Raw genomic sequence first — 16,394 nt, 5'->3', positions numbered from 1 at the left:
CCTGTTTATAGTCTTTTATTAAAAGGCAATAACAGAACTACATGACAATCTAATCACTCGCTTCATCCAAATTTAAAATATTACAAAGTGCAAAAATAGGTTCCTAATTCTAATTCAGCACTGTCTCAAATTCATTCAAGAATATGCAGATTAGGGGGCAAAAATATGAAATCATCTCACAGCACCGTCAACATGGACGTGTTAGGCAAAGAAAAAAACGAGTTTGCTTTTTGCTTTAGCCAAAAAGATTGCTAGATCACTGACGATCGCTAAATTGCACTGTACCATCTTGATGCTCAGTTTTAAACTACTACAGGTAAAGACTTGAAAAACTACACCACACTAAACACGTCTTTAGGCACAAAATGTGCGAGAAAACAATATTTGCAATATGTGCATCCAGAGAGTATTCAGTGTTTCCACATATTGTTGTGTTACAGCCTTATTCCAAAATGGAATACAGTATTTGTTCTGAAAATTATGCATACAATACCCCATAATGACAATGGGATTTTTTTTTCACATTTGCAAATGTATTAAAAATAAAAAAGTAAAAAAATCCCATGTGCACAAGTGTTCACAGCTTTTGCTTAATATGATGCACCTTTGGCAGAAATTACAGCCTCAAGCCTTTTTGAATACGATGCCACAAGCTTGGCACACCTATCTTTTGTCCATTCCTCTTTGCAGCACCTCTCAAGCATTGGTTTTCATCCAGGATGTTTCTGTACATTCATCTTAGTCTCGTCAGGGAGGTGACTAAGAATCCGATGGTCACTCTATCAGAGCTACAGCATTCCTCTGTGGAGAGAGGAGCACCTTCTAGAACAAACCTGGGCAAATTAAGGCCCGGGGGCCGCATTCGGCCCGTTAAGCTTTTCAATCTGGCCCGCCGGACATTCCCAAATTATTTTTTTAGATCTTTAAGATGGAAACTGTAGCTGCCATTATGATGTGCAGTGATGTTTCCAAATGACCGTAAGTCTTGAACTATATGAAGTATTTCAATGGTTGGAATCTGCCCTTTTGCATGATATACTAGTTACTATGGTAATCTAAGTCACAGCAGCTCAGACGAGGCACCAAGCAGTGTGGATGGGGAGCGTTTCCACAGAGTGGGTGTCAGAGCCTGGGTGTCAGGGACAGACGTGGAAGGAGATTTTTACAAAAAAGTTCTAAAGCTTAGTGATATATCAGAATGTAGGTGGGGTTTTATTTTTACCCTTTGTGTTCATATTTTGCTGTTTGTTGCGTTTCTCTTGATTGTAAAATATGTCGAGCGAGAGGGGGCACGACGTTCATATGTTATCAATATTCAGTGTTTTCTCGTTCATAGTTAATATTGTAAATCACACATTTCTTATTTTCATGTACATTCTGGGTAGGGGTGTGGGAAAAAATCGATTCGAATTCAAATTGCGATTCTCACGTTGTGCGATTCAGTAACGATTCTCATTTTTCAAAAATCTATTTTTTTATTTTATTTTTAAAAATTTATTAATTTCTTTTAATTAATCAATCCAACAAAACAATAAACAGCAATACCATAAAAATGCAATCCAATTCCAAAACCAAACCCGGCCCAGCAACACTCAGAACTGCAATAAACAGAGCAATTGAGAGGAGACACAAACACGACACAGAACAAATCAAAAGTAGTGAAACAAAAATGAATATTATCAACAACAGTATCAATATTAGTTACAATTTCAACATAGCAGTGATTAAAGATCCCTCATTGACATTATCATTAGACATTTATAAAAAAAAAAAAAAGAATAGTGTCACAGTGGCTTACACTTGCATCGCATCTCATAAGCTTGACACTGTGTCCAATATTTTCACAAAGGTAAAATAAGTCATATTTTTGGTTCATTTAATAGTTGAAACAAATTTACATTATTGCAATCAGTTGATAAAACATTGTCCTTTACAATTATAAAAGCTTTTTACAAAAATCTACTACTCTGCTTGCATGTCAGCAGACTGGGGTAGATCCTGCTGAAATCCTATGTATTGAATGAATAGAGAATCCTTTTGAATCGGAAAAATATCGTTTTTGAATCGAGAATCGCGTTGAATCGAGAAAAAAAAAATCGATTTATAATCGAATCGTGACCCCAAGAATCGATATTGAATCGAATCATGGAACACCCAAAGATTCGCAGCCCTAATTCTGGGTGTCTCATTCAGTAAAAAAAATTCAAATTCCATTCTGTTTTTTAAGGCGGTCTGTCATAACGTTTTTAGCATTCAATCAGACATTATTGTGAGGCTTTGTATTACCGTGCCTTCAGACACATTTTTTCTCTAGTCAAAATAATTGCCTAGGCCTGTTCTAGAAGGACAACCATCTCTGCAGAAAATCACCAATAGGGCCGTATGGTGGCCAGACAGAAGCCGTTTCTTAGTAAAAAGTTTGCCAAAATGCACCTGAAAAACTCTTAGACCATGAGACACAAACATCTCTGGTCTGATGAGACAAAGATTGAACTCTTTGGCGTGAATGTCAGGCATCATGTTTGGAGGAAACCCGGCTGTAATTGCTGCCATAGGTGCATCAACAAAGTATTGTGAAAAGGCTGTGAATACATGTGTGCATGTGATTTGTTTTAGTTTTTTACTTTTAAGAAAATTTGGAAATTAAAAAAATGTTTTGAGGACAAAAATTAATTTATTACATTTTGGCTGTAACAACAAAATGTGGAAAAAGTGAAGCGCTGTGGATACATTCCGGAAGCACTGTAAATATTGTGCTTAATGTGGTGTGGTTTTCCAAGACGGATGCAGTGCACTTCATTACGGGATCGGCAAGAAAAGGAATAGTAGAGTGTTATACTGCAGCCTCCATAGTTTAAAACTGGTCGCATATTTTGTTTACTAAGCCACCAGCTGGGGTTCACGTTGCTCATGTGGTATCTACTCGGCATGCTGACGAGGTAGTACAAATAGTACCTAAAAGCAAGTGAAGCAGAGCAGAGCAGGTATCATGCAGTGGAAAAGGAGGCATTAGTAGAAATTTCTTACAGCTTCTTGGTTTGCAACATATAAAGACGAAGATACAAAAAAGTCATGGATAAAACTCTGTTAAATTAAAAGTCCCAGTTCAGGAATCGTCTCATCCAAATTTGGAGTAAGCATTTGCTCCGGTTAAGCCTGGAGGAAGAACAAACAAGGACAAAATAATAATATGAACAAACACATGAAGTTATGAAACACTACTGTGGGAAAACAGTAGCTTTTATACAAAACTTATCGACGCCTCACCATATTTCTTTCTGACTTCCTGGTGTCTCTGCTTCATCTCGGCCCGCCTGCCACGACACAAAAAAACAACAAAATGAAGAGTCATACTTGGAGAAGTCGTGCAATGGAAAACTTGTTTGGGCTGATGATCAGCATGACATGCAAATCATTTACCCTGGATGCTTTTGCATTGCTCGGGCTTGCTTCAAGTCATTAAAACAATTATCAAAAAAGAACTGGAGTCAAACCGTGATGGAGGTACGAAAAAGCTTGTGGGAAGGATTTTCGGATAGTGCTGAGAGGATGTTTACACAAACACTTTGTGTAATAAAGACACAGGCCGTGTATTACGACCACAACACTATACTTAACCAGAAAAGGCTCACAAATGTTGTTGTAAAAATCTTCCTTATTTTCTGTTAGTAGCACTTTAGCTCTCTGTAGAAAGATGGCAGCGAAATACCTTTGCCAACTTACAGCTGCCCCTTTAGAATACTGAGGGCCTCGCTATATGACAAATAATGATATCACACTTATATTAAAGAAATTAAACAAGCTGTAGAAAGTCTTTGCATATAATAAATGTTTCTGGTCTAGTGGTTAGAGTGTCCGCCCTGAGATCGGTAGGTTGTGAGTTCAAACCCTGGCCGAGTCATACCAAAAACTATAAAAATGGGACCCATTACCTCCCTGCTTGGCACTCAGCATCAAGGGTTGGAATTGGGGGTTAAATCACCAAAAATGATTCCTGGGCACGGCCACCGCTGCTGCCCACTGCTCCCCTCACCTCTCAGGGGGTGAACAAGGGGATGGGTCAAATGCAGAGGACAAATTTCACCACACCTAGTGTGTGTGTGATAATCATTGGTACTTTAACTTTAACTTTTAACTTAGCAGATGGTTGCAGCAGCTCTGTGCTCCTTTATATTCTCCATTTTGTTCTTTAATGTTTCCCTCTTGTTTTCATGTGTTTGTTTCCTTTAGGTTGAAACCCTTTAGGACCAACAACGGGTGGCACTTTTGTGACTTTTGCACTATTTTTTAATAATTGTATGGACGTTTGTAGTCTGCAATGGAGCCCTATCATTTTCTCATTGTGGGATTTAAAAAAAAAAAGTCTATCCTATCCCAACCCAGTTTATGAATGATTGCGCAATCAGATGTAGGCTCAGCTCAGGTTTCTGCCTTGTATTATATTCGGAAATGTACACATTTCGCAAGCTTTCACTTAAGATATTAAAAACGATCAGAATTATACAGAAAATATAATTCAAACAATTTCAATTAACAAATCTTTTTTTTTCTCTCATGAGGACACCCCAAACCACACTGCTTCCTGCAGCCACACTGTGGATGTAGCATTTTAAAACACATTTAATACGATATTATTGTGTGTGTGACTGTGTTCCTTTGCTGGCCATCTCGAATGCAGATCTGGAACGCACTCATTTACCAAGTCTAGTAGTATATGGAGGTTTTACTTGGCAGAAATGTGTTTTTTTAAATGTACGTGGGGATTCATAAGTAACTGAACACAAGTTAGCAAGCAAATATTTTCTTTACCTCTCCTCCTGTTTGGATTTTGTTTTGTTCACCTGTCTCTCCATCTTAGCCGCAAACCTTGAAGCTCTGGCACCGAAAACACATAAAAGAAAATCAGGTTGACAGTTATGGCGGATACTGACAATTGAGCATTTTAGCTTTGTAGCATTTAAGGGCATTTTTGCTCCTCTTTGTATAGTAAAAAAAAAAACATTTTCATTTATATAGCACTTCTCATAGAGAGAGCTTACAAAGTGCTTCACATGGTTGAAATACAAACAGTACAATCAAAACAAGCATACAGCATGATGCAATAACAGAAACATTGCAAATAAAATACAAAATAATATTTAAAAAATAAAAACGGAAAATTACAGGAATGCACTTAAACAAATGTGTTTTCAACTGCCTTTAAAAATGTCAACAGAAGGGGCATCTCTCAGGTCATAAGCTTTGTTTCGCTCCCAAGTCCATACAGCAAAACTACTTCCTGTTTATATCATTGCAGCCAATAAGAGAAGCGATTGATCTCACATGATTTATTATGACAGATTTGGTGTCCCTGTGCGGGAAGAAACCAAACATGGGAGAACTTGCACCAATTTTGCAAAACCAAAACTGATTCAAACCAGAAAAATTTACGCCCTTAAATGAAAGAACTTCTGCGAGAGACAGATCGCCACGTTTGGTCAACGTTTAAATGTACAGAATATGGATTTCACATGATATTGTAGATGATAGTAACATCTTAACCAAAAAATCCACAGAACACCAAAATACAAAGATAATAGTTTCAAAATCTGGGAAAAAAAAACTTCCTCAGCTGTTTTAGCCATTTCCTAAATACCGTATTTGCACACTAATTACGGTGACATTGTATTACAATTTATAGTCAAACAGATGACAATCCCGTAGCAGACTTACCCAAAGTTTTCACACTTGCAGCAACAGAACAGACACACTAGAAAGGCAATGATGAGAACAGCGCCCAGCACTGAGAGGGTGATGATCAAGTTCCTAAAGTTGACTGTTAGAAGCAAAGAAAAATGATAAAAATGAGCAAAGCAAAACATTATAATGTAACAGCAATACAATGAACAATGTATACTATACTGTAGGGTTATCCCGATACCAATATTTTGGTACCGGTACTAAAATGTATTTTTATACTTTTCAAAATAAAAGGGGCCACAAAAAATTTCATTATTGGCTTCATTTTAACAGAAAATCTTACGATACATTAATCATATATTTCCTATTGCACTCAAAGAACAATTTTAGAGGATTAAAGTAAAATTGAAAATGCATTGAACACATTGGGCTTTTTTATTGAATTCAAAGAATAATTTACAAGTGTATATATTACATTAGCCTGCCATAATCTAGGATTAGGTTATAAAATAATGGAACGTTTTATTCACATTGTATTCAATGCTTCAAGATTAATGGTTGCCACTCTTCATCTGGCTTTAAGAGAAATACAATAATTAGTAAACACTAAACAATACTATGGCTACAACTACACAGATAAGACATGGAGCAGGTAAAGACACATTGTTAAAGATAAAACAATTTGTTGCAAAATTAAGTGGTTTCTGATCACACAAAGTGATTTTTAAGACAGGCTGACACCGCTCTGACTAACGCAAGGTGCATTTGTGGAAATAAACACGTCAGAAGTGCCGCTCACGGTGGAAACTCTTCGAAATGGCTGCACCCGTGAGTAAGGGATGTAAACAGAATGTGACGCAGGGGGCCCCGCCTCTTAAAAATGTCTGTGCCTGTGTATACCGGTTGTGATGTAGGGGCCTCTGTCTCTTCAACATAGCTGTGCCCGAGTGTACAGGAAATTATGTCATGAAAATGGCAGCCCTGATAGCTTCAAGCAGCATGCAAAATAAATACTTGAATGAATGAAGCTATCATACGCCGAGACATGGTTTGCACACAGAAGCATATATGGCGCCATGTAAATGTATGTAAAACAAAAAGACGCAAAAAATAAAAGGCATTTGTAAACCAAGCTTCCACTGTATATTACTAGAGATGTCCGATAATGGCTTTTTTGCAGATATCCGATATTCCGATATTGTCCAACTCTTAATTACCAATACCGATATCAACCGACACCGATATGTACAGTCGTGGAATTAACACATTATTATGCCTAATTTTGTTGTGATGCCCCGCTGGATGCATTAAACAATGTAACAAGGTTTTCCAAAATAAGAGAACAACTTCAACTCAAGTTATGGAAAAAAATGCCAACATGGCACTGCCACATTTATTATTATTTTTATTTTTTTAACACGCCTCAAAACAGCAGCTTGGAATTTGGGACATGCTCTCCCAGAGAGAGCATTAGGAGGTTGAGGTGGGCGGGGTTGGGGGGCGGTGGGGGTCGGGGTTTTGGGTAGCGGGGGTGTATATTGTAGCGTCCTGGAAGAGTTAGTGCTGCAAGGGGTTCTGGGTATTTGTTCTGTTACGGTGCGGATGTTCTCCCGAAATGTGTTTGTCATTCTTGTTTGGTGTGGGTTCACAGTGTGGCGCATATTTGTAACAGTGTTAAAGTTGTTTATACGACCACCCTCAGTGTGACCTGTATGGCTGTTGATCAAGTATGCCATGCATTCACTTGTGAGTGTGTCAAAAGCCGTAGATATTATGTGACTGGGCCGGCACGCAAAGGCAGTGCCTTCAAGGTTTATTGGCGCTCTGTACTTCTTCCTACGTCTGTGTACACAGCGGCGTTTTAAAAAGTCATAAATTGTACTTTTTGAAACCGATACAGATACATTTGAAACCGATACCGATAATTTCCGATATTACATTTTAAAGCATTTATCGTCCGATAATATTGGCAGTGCGATGTTAACGGACATCCCTATATATTACCAATTCCTGAAATTTTAGGTGGTGGGTCAGGACATTAGGAGCTTTAATTAACTTTCAGGTTTCACGGGACGCAATTACACTCAAACTATGGGCCTTCAGGCTGCAAATGGCCCGTGAGCTACGGGTTTGAGACCCATGCTGTATAATCCGTGTGTGTAGTCTTACTCCAACAAAGCCCCCAGCGTGCATCATTGAGCGGACAGAGGGCATGCGGCGGCAGGATGGTCCTCACAGGATAAGTCAAACACGAGCGGGTTGTTATACACCACAAGCACTGTGGAATGGACAAAAACACAAGGATTTTAAGGAACACAAAAGGTTAACAATGGAGGAGGAGGAGGAAGAAGAATAGGAGGAGGGTGTAAAGAAATACATGAGATCAGTTCGCACTCAAACCAGTCTGACCGGTGTTCAGGTGCAGCTTTGGCCTCTTTCCGACACACAAAAAAATGTTTTCTTGTTAACTTACTGTCACATTCCCCAGACATTCTTCACAGCTGGTGCCATTCTTGGACTCACAAACTGTTGTAAGGAGGAAAAGAGGAGTTTACAAAAACATCACACATTAAAAACACTAGACAAAAACAAATGAGGACTCGGGGGTGTTTGCTAGGTCTTGTCCCACATCCCAGTTGGGAGCTCCTTCTCCATGGAGACAGGCTCGTGGGTGGACTATTATTGTTGAGTTGAGTCTGGGTTTATTTGGAACATGCATGCATACAACATAATACGTCACAATTTCCAGTTTCTCTATTCAACATGTTCGAAAAGGTGTAGGAAGAAGCAGTTGCTAACACTTTTGTTCACTTCCTGTTCTCAATTTATTCATAAGTAATAACAATACAAATAAATAATTGGTGAAGTAAGTTATATTTCATATGGTGAGATGAGTAAGATTATCTTGAAAATGAATGGCTGGATGAGATAAATGCAGAATGTTTATCATGTTTCTTCTTCTTTGTACTTTGTAAACACTTTCAAGTTTAAGTTGGAGAGTGTCTTTTAAAATTTAAAATGGTGACACAAAAAAAAGGGAAGTGAAAAAAGGGTAGTTGGTAAATAAAAATGAAAGTAACATACTTAAACTACAATATTCGGCTGACTTATGAGCAAAACTATTCTGTTTGGAACATATATTTCCTCTTCTACGCTCAGTAACAAGCGCATTTTTGTCGTCTAATGGAATCTAACAAGCTAATTAGTTAGCAAACCCACGAAGAAGAAGAAGAAGAAGAAGAAGAAGAAGAAGAAGAAGAAGAAGAAGAAGAAGAAGAAGAAGAAGAAGAAGAAGAAGACGACGACGGGTTTACCTTGTGCAGGTGCGGTCGTTTGCGCTAAAACTGTCCCCAAAGTGAACACCAAGAGGACAACAGGGGCCAAAGTCCTTAAATCCGTCATTGTTTGGGTCAAAAAATGGTGAGGTATTCCTTCTTTTTGTTTTTTTTGGTAAGTTAAAATGCTCCGCAGGTGTGGAGGAAGAAGGATCGTGGCCGCTCTCCTTCACACGAAACCAAATACTGACACGCGCGCCGACGCAAACACACACAAAGGGGCGTGCACTTTCCCGTGACGTCATCGTGTTACGTTACGTGTGACGCAGGCAATTTTAAAATATGAGGAAATATGTCCCATATTTTATCTATTTAAAACGAATACAACCAATTAATTATATGACTGTACATGTATTTGTATACAATTCAGTAATCAAGTGTTTTGAGACATATTTATCATTTTATCATACCAATTTATTTTTAATATGTCTCTAAAAGTGATCATTCCATATTTTAATTGGATACCATTTATTGACATCACGTCATTATAATACGATTTAATATGATTTAATAAAATAATCATATTTTAATAGGATACAATTTATTGTCTTGTCATGCATTTGTATGTTGTTATAATAATATTAGTCAATATATTTTCATTGTATTAGTTTCTACTCATTTGAGGATATAGAAATACAAAACCCAAAACCAGGGAAGTTGGCACGTTGTGTAAATGGTAACTAAAAACAGAATACAATGATTTGCAAATCCTTTTCAACTTATATTCAATTGAATAGACTGCAAAGACAAGATATTTCATGTTCAAACTTTTTTTTGCAAATAATCATTAACTTGGCAGCAACATATTTCAAAAAAGTTGGCACAGGGGAACTTTTACCACTGTGTTACATGGCCTTTCCTTTTAACAACATTCAGTAAACGTTTGGGAACTGAGGAGACTAATTTTTGAAGCTTTTCAGGTGGAATTATTTCCCATTCTTGCTTGATGTACAGCTTAAGTTGTTCAACAGTCCGGGGGTCTCCGTTGTGGTATTTTAGGTTTCATATTGCGCCACACATTTTCAATGGGAGACAGGTCTGGACTACAGGCAGGCCAGTCTAGTACCCGCACTCTTTTACTATAAAGCCACGCTGTTGTAACACGTGGCTTGGCATTGTCTTGCTCAAATAAGCAGGGGCGTCCATGATAACGTTGTTTGGATGGCAACATATGTTGCTTCAAAACCTGTATGTACCTTTCAACATTAATGGTGCCTTCACAGATGTGTAATTTACCCATGCCTTGGGCACTAATACACCCCCATACCATCACAGATGCTGGCTTTTGAACTTTGCGCCTATAACAATCCGGATGGTCCTTTTCCTCTTTGTTCCGGAGGACACGACATCCACAGTTTCCAAAAACAATCTGAAATGTGAACTCGTCAGACCACAGAACACTTTTCCACTTTGCATCAGTCCATCTTAGATGAGCTCAGGCCCAACGAAGCCGGCGGCGTTTCTGGGTGTTGTTGATAAATAGATTTCGCTTTGCATAGTAGAGTTTTAACTTGCACTTACAGATGTAGCAACGAACTGTAGTTACTGACAGTGGTTTACTGAAGTGTTCCTGAGCCCATGTGGTGATATCCTTTACACACTGATGTCGCTTTTTGATGCAGTACCGCCTGAGGGATCAAAGGTCCGTAATATCATCGCTTACGTGCAGTGATTTCTCCAGATTCTCTTAACCTTTTGATGATATTATGGACCGTAGATGGTGAGATCCCTAAATTCCTTGCAATAGTTCGTTGTGAAATGTTGTTCTTAATCGGTTCGACAATTTGCTCACGCATTTGTTCACAAAGTGGTGACCCTCGCACCATCCTTGTTTGTGAATGACTGAGCATTTCATAGGAGCTGCTTTTATACCCAATCATGGCAACCACCTGTTCCCAATTAGCCTGTTCACCTGTGGGATGTTCCAAATAAGTGTTTGATGAGCATTCCTCAACTTTCTCAGTCTTTTTTGCCACTTGTGCCAGCTTTTTAAAAAAACATTTTGCAGGCATCAAATTCGAAATGAGCTAATATTTGCAAAAAATAACAGTTTTCCAGTTTGAACGTTAAATATCTTGTCTTTGCAGTCTATTCAAGTGAATATAGGTTGAAAAGGATTTGCAAATCATTGTATTCTGTTTTTATTTACCATTTACACAACGTGCCAACTTCACTGGTTTTGGGTTTTGTATAATAATCTATTCTGTGTAATATATGTATTGACACTCTACAACAAAATTGATTAAAAGAAAAAGCATTGAAACAGTACATATTAGTAATATGCCAAAAACATTCAAAAAGAAAAACAAATTATGAAAAGAAAAAATATCTTTATTTTTTTTCTTATCATATACGATACAAAAAAAGACACACATATATTTTTTGATATATATAATAAGTCTCAATAAACTTCCCAAGCATCAGAGGATAATGTTCATAATTTATTAAAGCATATTATTTAAAACCAGTTCAGAATTAAAAAAAGAACAACACACATCTCTCTCTTTCTCTTATTTTCTTTTGTCTTGACAAGCACAATGTATAACATGTTTAATGATGATAGCAGGCGTAACATGAGGTAATAATCCTAATAATATCATTTATTAATATTCAGAGGGAGCCCCACAATGGCCGCCTGCGGCTGATGTCAGGACCCTTTTGGCGTCGCCTTGTGATCACAAACTTTAGATTTCTTATTGTCATCTTATTGGTTTAGCACTGATCACTTCCCAGCAAAAATAGTTGTTCACTCATCAAGCGACAGACAGATGCGTAGCAATAGAACACAGACAAAAGGGTCAACTCCAAGTTCCTCGCTAATCACGGCTTCATCGCTTTTGTACTCTTTTATTGTCACACTCGTGAAAGCAATATAAAGTTATAGTGACTTTATCAGCTGGTGGCAGTGTGCAATGCAGCCAGGGCCGGAACTATCACTGAACATACTGAGGGGTCATGTGAGGCCATTCTTGATAATACAGAAAGTGTATAGAATGTGAAGACAAACACTTTACATTTCACACTTGTGGTTTTAAGAAGATTAAACTTAGTTTCATTGGACAAGAACACAGTTGTTATGCCTTTTTCTTTTGGGGTTGGGGGGTTAAATATATAAATCAACTTTATTTTCATGCATTAAAACAGTTATTACTGATTTTTTTATTAATGTATTGCATCAAAATGATTAACATTTTGGTAATTATTGAATGCCAGTTTAAGTTATAAATTCAACAGCTAGAGCAGGGGTGTCAAACTCATTTTAGATCGGGGGCCACATGGAGAGAAATCTACTCCAAAGTCGGCCGGACTGGTAAAATCACGGCACGATAACTTAGAAATAAAGACAACTTCAGATTGTTTTCTTTGTTTAAAAATAGAACAGGCACATTCTGAAATTGTATCAATCATAATGTTGCTGTTGTTGTTTTTTACAATTACCTGTTGCAGTTAATGGTATTCTATCTTTATTTGTTGTTATTTATATTTTCTGAATAAATTACGTGATAAAGTTCATCAGTCAACTCATTGGTGTTCATATTCAATCCATCAAGATAAAAAAATTATATCAAAATGAAATTACAGGATGTTATTTATGTAGTTTGATCATTTTTCTCGATTGATGTACTAACATCACATGGTTTATTTTGTACATATGTAGCATCATCTACAAAGATACACATAATTGCTATTGCGACATCCAGTGGACACATTTAGAACAGCTGTTTCTTCCTTCAAAAATTTCAGGTTAATTTTTATACTTAGCAAACTCATCCCGCGGGCCGGATAAAACCTGTTCGCGGGCCTGATGTTTGACACCCTTGAGCTAGAGCCAATTTAAAATATTCATTTTTATTTGACTCTTTAAAAAAAAAATGCAACTGAATACTGCAGGGTATGAATTGCAAAGCTTTTGGGGAAACGTTTTGAAATTATTTATAGATATTTTACATATTCATATAAATATTTTAATGTATTTTTCAGTTTTTATTTACTTTTTACAATTTTTATTTAACATGACCCCCAAAAATTCAGTTTTGTTATTAGAGGAAATGTGTTTAATTTCCATATCCACTGTCATTTTAAATGCTGATTCCTATATTCTATAGCAGGGGTGTCAAACTCATTTTAGTTCGGGGCCAAGTAACTGGTAAAATAATGGCATGATAACTTAAAAATAAAGACAATTTCAGGTGGTTTTCTTTGTTTTACGTTGGCCAGGAAATAAAACAAGCACATTGTGAAAATGTACAAATCATAAAAATAATCCTTTTGACCAAACACCTCAAGTTTGTTGAAAATTCTGAGGAGAAAAAAAATGGTGGAGTTTTAAAACCACATCAAAGAACACAATAAACTTAGACTTACAAAGCCATGATTAAACCTTAAATCCGAGCCTGTCTGGGATTGAACAAAAAACACAATAAATAGATGGAAACTTTTCTAGGTATCAAAAACCCTGTGCTAACTCAACAAACCATAAGAAACGGAGGTAGAACAAGAGAGTTAAGTTACATTCTGCGTTGACTTTTCTCATTTTTGACAGAGACATTTTGGGCCAACGAGGTTGCCAAATAATGTGTTTAAAACCTGCCGTTTTACATTTTGTTTGGGTCCAGGGAGAAGATCCGCAGCCACAGTTTACTGTGTACCTCTTGCTTGGCCCTGGTATGAACCGTTTGCTTGCCTAACAGAATTACTATTGTGACATCCAGTGGACACATATACAACAGCAGTTTCTTTTTATATAAAAAAAAAAAAAAAATCCTCTCATTTCTAAACTTATCGTGGGCCATATGTTTGACACCCCTGTTCTATGGGAAATAGTAAAATCAGTTTTCTGATACATCTTTGACAAGTTATAAACAACAGCACTCACTTTGTGCAACAGGCAGCAGACAGCAGTGTGAAGCCATCTCAGTTTTCGCTCCTATATCCATTAAAATTAAAAAAATCTAGAAACTTCAGCATGCTTTAATAAACCTCATTAACTGTGCTGGAGAAGTTTTTTTTTTAGGTTATTGATGCTCACATATGCGTTTTAATTGGCATGTAAGTGCAGTAGAGCTGTTATATATTGATGATGCCGCCCTCTACCTGCAGCGTGAAGCCATTTAAGAGCGAAACAAAAATCACCCCATGTTATGCAGAACCACTTCAGTCCTTCACAGTTTCATATCTGCAACCTTATCGTTATGTTATACACCTTTCTCCACCAACACACTTTGCAATATAGTACGTTAATAAATATCTAACCGTCTCTCCTCCCATTAATAAAGTTCCATGCTCTTTCCTTTAACACACGATCACAACACTTTCAAAGATTATAATAACATCTCATCTCCTCGGGAATACACTCATTATTACTTTTCTCAACTCTTCTTCAACATAAATATTATAGTTTGGGTTACACCATGGCACACATACATAGAGCAGCATTACATACACAACACTTCAAGGTGGGGGGTTTGCTGTTGTATTAATAGTAGCCAGGAATTACCAGAGAGTGGTGCACTTATTTTGCACAAAAAAAACCCATAATAGTCAGCATTAATAGCATTAAAAACAATAATAATAATAAATCCATCAAAAACACACTGAATGAATGGCACTGCCAGTGAACATGTGCAGCATCCTTATTAACACCCTTTAATTGCTCATATCTTACACTACATAGAGGCTGTACAGTGCTGGGACCATCAACAATTCAATTAAAAATGAACTCTTATTACGTGTGATATACAGTACAAAAACTTGTGTGAATGCACAGTCAAACACACGCACACACACACACACACACACGCACACACACACACACACACACGCAATGTGACTGGGAAATTGGTGTCACCTTCAAAGCAGCTGGCGTTTTGGCTATAGTCTCTTCCTGCGGCCACACAGTGGCACCGGTGAGTAAAGTGAGTCCTCACCCCTCAACAATAGACGCAAGAGATGTGACGTCACACATAGAACGACGCAGAGAGCGGAAGCAAGCGGTAATGTAAGCGTGGTAACATAATAATGTCAGATAAGATGGGTGAGAGGGGTGAGGACCAATGAAGAGAAAGAGAGAGACTCCAAGAGCCGAAAGCAGAATGTCTGACAGTGCACTAAAAGGGGCGGCGGAGGGGGCCTTAGGGGTTCCAGGTTGTAGCCTGGGGGATCTCTGGTTCTCTGGAGGTAGCATCCAACCGTATGATAAGGGATTTTTGCGTGGTCCTGGACGATCGGTCTTGTCTAGGAAATAGCTCCACCCTTGCTTCTAGGGTACGGGCTTCAGGAGGGATGGCAACCTCTGTTGGGTCTAGATAGGTTAGCTCTCTCTCTGGGTCATGGCAGGGACCCACAAAGGGGGTCCTGAAGAATCCCGATGGACGGTCCTGAGCGAAAGGCCCTAGGTCCTGGCAGGGTCCTGGGCGGTAGTCCTACTGGGTCCGTGGAGGTTGCTTCTAGACTATTGGGTTGTAGTGGGAGCCCTAACCCAGGACCTGAGGGGTCCAAATAATAAGGTTCCCTAATGAAGACCCTTCAGGATTTAGGTAAGTGAGTGAGTCTTAGGAAGTAGCACCCAGTATCCCGAGGGTTCTCAGGAGAGAGCCAACATTAGTCGATCCTGGGATGTATCCCCCTGGGTCCTAGGAGGGAGCTCCCTATCAGGTCTGCGAAGACTAACCTCTACACCTTTGGGTTCCGGGGCAGTAGTCTCCCTCAAATCCTGGGTGGTAGTTACCCCAGGTTACAAGGTCTTAGAGGTAGACCCCTTGCGTCATGTCAGGGAGCCCCAACCAGGTTTTTGAAGGGGAGCTCTGGGAGAGAACGCCCCCTCAGGTCCTCGGTTGTAGCTAATTGCCTGGGTCTTTGGAGGTAGCCCCACCCCAGATCCTGGGTCAAAGTGGTACTTGTCGGCCAGTCAATGTCTTGTGCTTGTGGCCCAAAAAACAGGAAATCAGAGACGTTTGGAGTGTGCTTGAACATCTACATGCAAGGACTACTACTGCGGCCATGTATTGTATGTGAAAGGACCACCCACCACAATCCAGGTTTACTGTATGTGTCGTGCTTGAATGGAAAAAAAATCCATCTCAAAATGTATTGATCCCAATCTCAATGGTCCCTTTGGCATCAGTGTCCACTTTCCACCCTCGGCAATCCACTCTTACCATTACCTTGGTGCGTCCACCTGGGTTGTCCTGATGTAGCCCAGGTGGCATTCATTGCCACTGGGGAAAACCTGTGGTCTTTGATTGGCTGGTAGAAATCAGCTGACCCAGGAGCTGGCGACGCTGGTGACTGACATGATGCTGCAGCGTTTCTTCACCATCATGTTAATGTAGGCCCTCATGATCTTGGCGATCTCGCCAACCTAGGAAACATTTTGTATCG

General features: G+C 38.6%; 2 protein-coding genes across 3 annotated transcripts in view; both read right to left on the bottom strand.

Moving 5' to 3' along the window:
• On the bottom strand, window positions 1-9,229 carry pttg1ipa (PTTG1 interacting protein a). Its single transcript, XM_062041389.1, has 7 exons — window positions 8,994-9,229; window positions 8,153-8,205; window positions 7,849-7,957; window positions 5,713-5,815; window positions 4,810-4,875; window positions 3,268-3,314; window positions 1-3,156 (listed from the first exon to the last, which is right to left on the bottom strand). Exons 1-7 carry the CDS (start codon window positions 9,079-9,081, stop codon window positions 3,119-3,121), a joined length of 504 nt encoding a protein of 167 aa, XP_061897373.1. The 5' UTR covers window positions 9,082-9,229; the 3' UTR covers window positions 1-3,118.
• A 2,157-nt stretch (window positions 9,230-11,386) lies between these two features.
• The window catches only part of myo10l1 (myosin X, like 1), a 93,381-nt gene continuing 88,373 nt past the window's right edge, over window positions 11,387-16,394 (bottom strand). For both annotated transcript variants that reach the window (XM_062041381.1, XM_062041379.1), the window contains one exon: window positions 11,387-16,374. In XM_062041381.1, the coding sequence (XP_061897365.1) occupies window positions 16,270-16,374 (105 nt within the window). In that variant the 3' untranslated portion in view covers window positions 11,387-16,269. The remainder of the gene's footprint in view (window positions 16,375-16,394) is intronic.

Source organism: Entelurus aequoreus, linkage group LG03, assembly GCF_033978785.1.
Source record: "Entelurus aequoreus isolate RoL-2023_Sb linkage group LG03, RoL_Eaeq_v1.1, whole genome shotgun sequence".
Taxonomy (NCBI): Eukaryota; Metazoa; Chordata; class Actinopteri; order Syngnathiformes; family Syngnathidae; genus Entelurus; species Entelurus aequoreus.
This window is presented reverse-complemented; position numbering and strand designations above follow the sequence as displayed.